Genomic DNA, 2,201 nt, shown 5'->3' with positions numbered 1-2,201 from the left:
TAATTATATAAATTTCCATTTTACTATACTCTTTTACCTGATTTTTAGCAAAGAGAGAAATGTTTTTAAAGTTCAATGATTTGGAACAAAATAACCTAATTCTATTCAAAATGCCTCTTTTTGTTACTAGGGTAACAAGAAAAGAGCTGTCTTCTAGAGTTCGTGAGAGCCACACGACTCCTGCAACCGTAGAATACATTCCCAGATGACACAAACAGGCAGGGGGAAAAGTTGATGGCCGCTCCAAGTTGAATTGCCACAGTCATTATAAAACAGGGACACAGCACGGCGGGGAGACAATACAGAAGCAACGCTTGCTGCAGGAAAAACACGAGGAAGAGCACACATGCAAAATCTTACAAGAAAGAAAAGACAGCTGTGGTGAGCTGAGGTGGGGCAGGTGCGCGGAGAAACGCCGTCAACCTACCTCGTGTGCACGTCACTGGGGCTGGACCAGCTGTTGGTGAGCACACGCTCCCGGCCATCCGGTGGCAAAATCACAGTCCCCGGCTCCGCAGCCACGGCTACAAATCAGTCAACACGGGAGAAACAGAGCAGCCACTCCCTTCAGCTCAGAGATGTGTAAAGGGCACCAGGCTGCAAATGTCCCTGTCCTCACCATCGTCCCTACACAAGTGGGCGGTGGAGTCACAGGCAGATAAGGCTTCCACGATGATGGGCACAGCCACGCGTACAGTACAAAACACGGTGTGACTAGACGATCAGAGCGGTTTGAAAATGTGGACCGAATAATCAGTGCAACAGAAAACATCCATCCCGACGAGGACAGGAAAGTACCGCCGAGGAGTCAGCCTTGGCAGCAGACAGACTGAGTTCAGGCGTACACGAGCAGAGACTGTGAATAACGAAACCACGCTCCTCGGGACAAGATCTTTTTCTATTAATCTTTATTTATATGATTGTTCTCTGGAAAGCACTTCATTTTCAAAGCTAATTTTGAGACAAGTAGCATAAGGCACATACAAAGAAATGCTTTTATTGTATCACAAAGAGAAGTTCCACACCTTGAAACCGTGTTTTTCGGAGTATTAATAAGAAGGTCTAGTCATGCAAAGCAAAAAAAAAAAAAACTTAGCAAAGGCCAAGAATGTCAGTGTCAGGCACATGGAGGTATGCACATGCTATGTTCACATTTCGTTTCATATTGCTGTGATTAAGGAGCTGTATCCATGTACATCTAACCATGTCAGATAGAGTAAGTCCTCGGTGAACCCCGAATGTACTGAGAGAGCTGTGCTAGCTTCAGGCCAAAGTATTTCGTAGAGTTTGGTTTGTGGGGAGACATTTGAAATGTTGCTTCACGGCTTGGGTTTTCTAGAAGAAAGGGGAAATGTTAGGAAAAGACTGTTAAAGAGAGACAGAGAATGTTTACCTCAATCTTCACTGTTTAAATAATAAGGCAAGTATTGCCTTTTGTTCTATAAACCACTAGACATCATTTGTTCCCCCATGCAAGGAAAGGAAAATAAAGTTTTCTCGTGGAAAACCAAGCCAGATGTATATCCCTTCTCTGTACTGACACGTATCACACGCCATACGGGGGTCAACATCTCCGATTATAATTTCCCACTGCATTTTCATGGAAAGTAGAGAGGCTGAATTTACAGCTTAGTCCTGGAGGAGGAAATCTCAACGGTCCTTGGCTAGACTAGAGGACAGCACTAAGTGGCAATCTTCGGGGACGTAAAATCCAGACTCTCATATTGTACATTATTTGTTATGGGACTTAACCATCAGTTCTGATTCTGACTCTAATTCCAAACATGGGAAATGAGAATTCTTCCATAGTTCCATTCATTGCCATGTTCTGCCTAAAATCGTTTTCTCATATAAAATGCACAGACTATCCACAAGCTATGAGATGGGTTTGTCTTTGGAAGCCAAATGGTTTGCAGAATGCCTGGTTGCATCTCCACGTAGCATATTAAAGAAGGTTGCTGAATCTCTCCAGGGGTCAGGGGTGGGATTTAGGGGCTGCCTGGTTCACTCCTTCACTGTCAGGCTTTTTGGCCTCACAGTGGACTATTATGGACTGGATTCCAAACTAGAACCATCAGAGAAATAGGCACAATGTGCTAGGCACAGCTGTACTTTGCTTTTTTTTTTTTTTTTTTTTTGGAATTGGCATGTAAAGAGCCGTCTGTCCACATTAAGGATTCTCTTTCAGCTGTGCCATTTCA

The 2,201-nt window shown here is 43.9% G+C and overlaps 1 protein-coding gene across 1 annotated transcript in view; it reads right to left on the bottom strand.

Moving 5' to 3' along the window:
* SH3BGR (SH3 domain binding glutamate-rich protein) overlaps positions 1 to 2,201 on the bottom strand; it is a 116,372-nt gene that overhangs the window by 22,427 nt on the left and 91,744 nt on the right. Inside the window, exons 7-8 of the mRNA XM_012640076.1 lie at positions 620 to 714; positions 428 to 524 (exon numbers count right to left, since the gene is read on the bottom strand). Coding sequence (XP_012495530.1) covers positions 428 to 524; positions 620 to 714 — 192 coding nt within the window. The remainder of the gene's footprint in view (positions 1 to 427; positions 525 to 619; positions 715 to 2,201) is intronic.

This window comes from Propithecus coquereli, unplaced genomic scaffold (assembly GCF_000956105.1).
Source record: "Propithecus coquereli isolate 6110/MARCELLA unplaced genomic scaffold, Pcoq_1.0 Scaffold148, whole genome shotgun sequence".
Taxonomy (NCBI): domain Eukaryota; kingdom Metazoa; phylum Chordata; class Mammalia; order Primates; family Indriidae; genus Propithecus; species Propithecus coquereli.
This window is presented reverse-complemented; position numbering and strand designations above follow the sequence as displayed.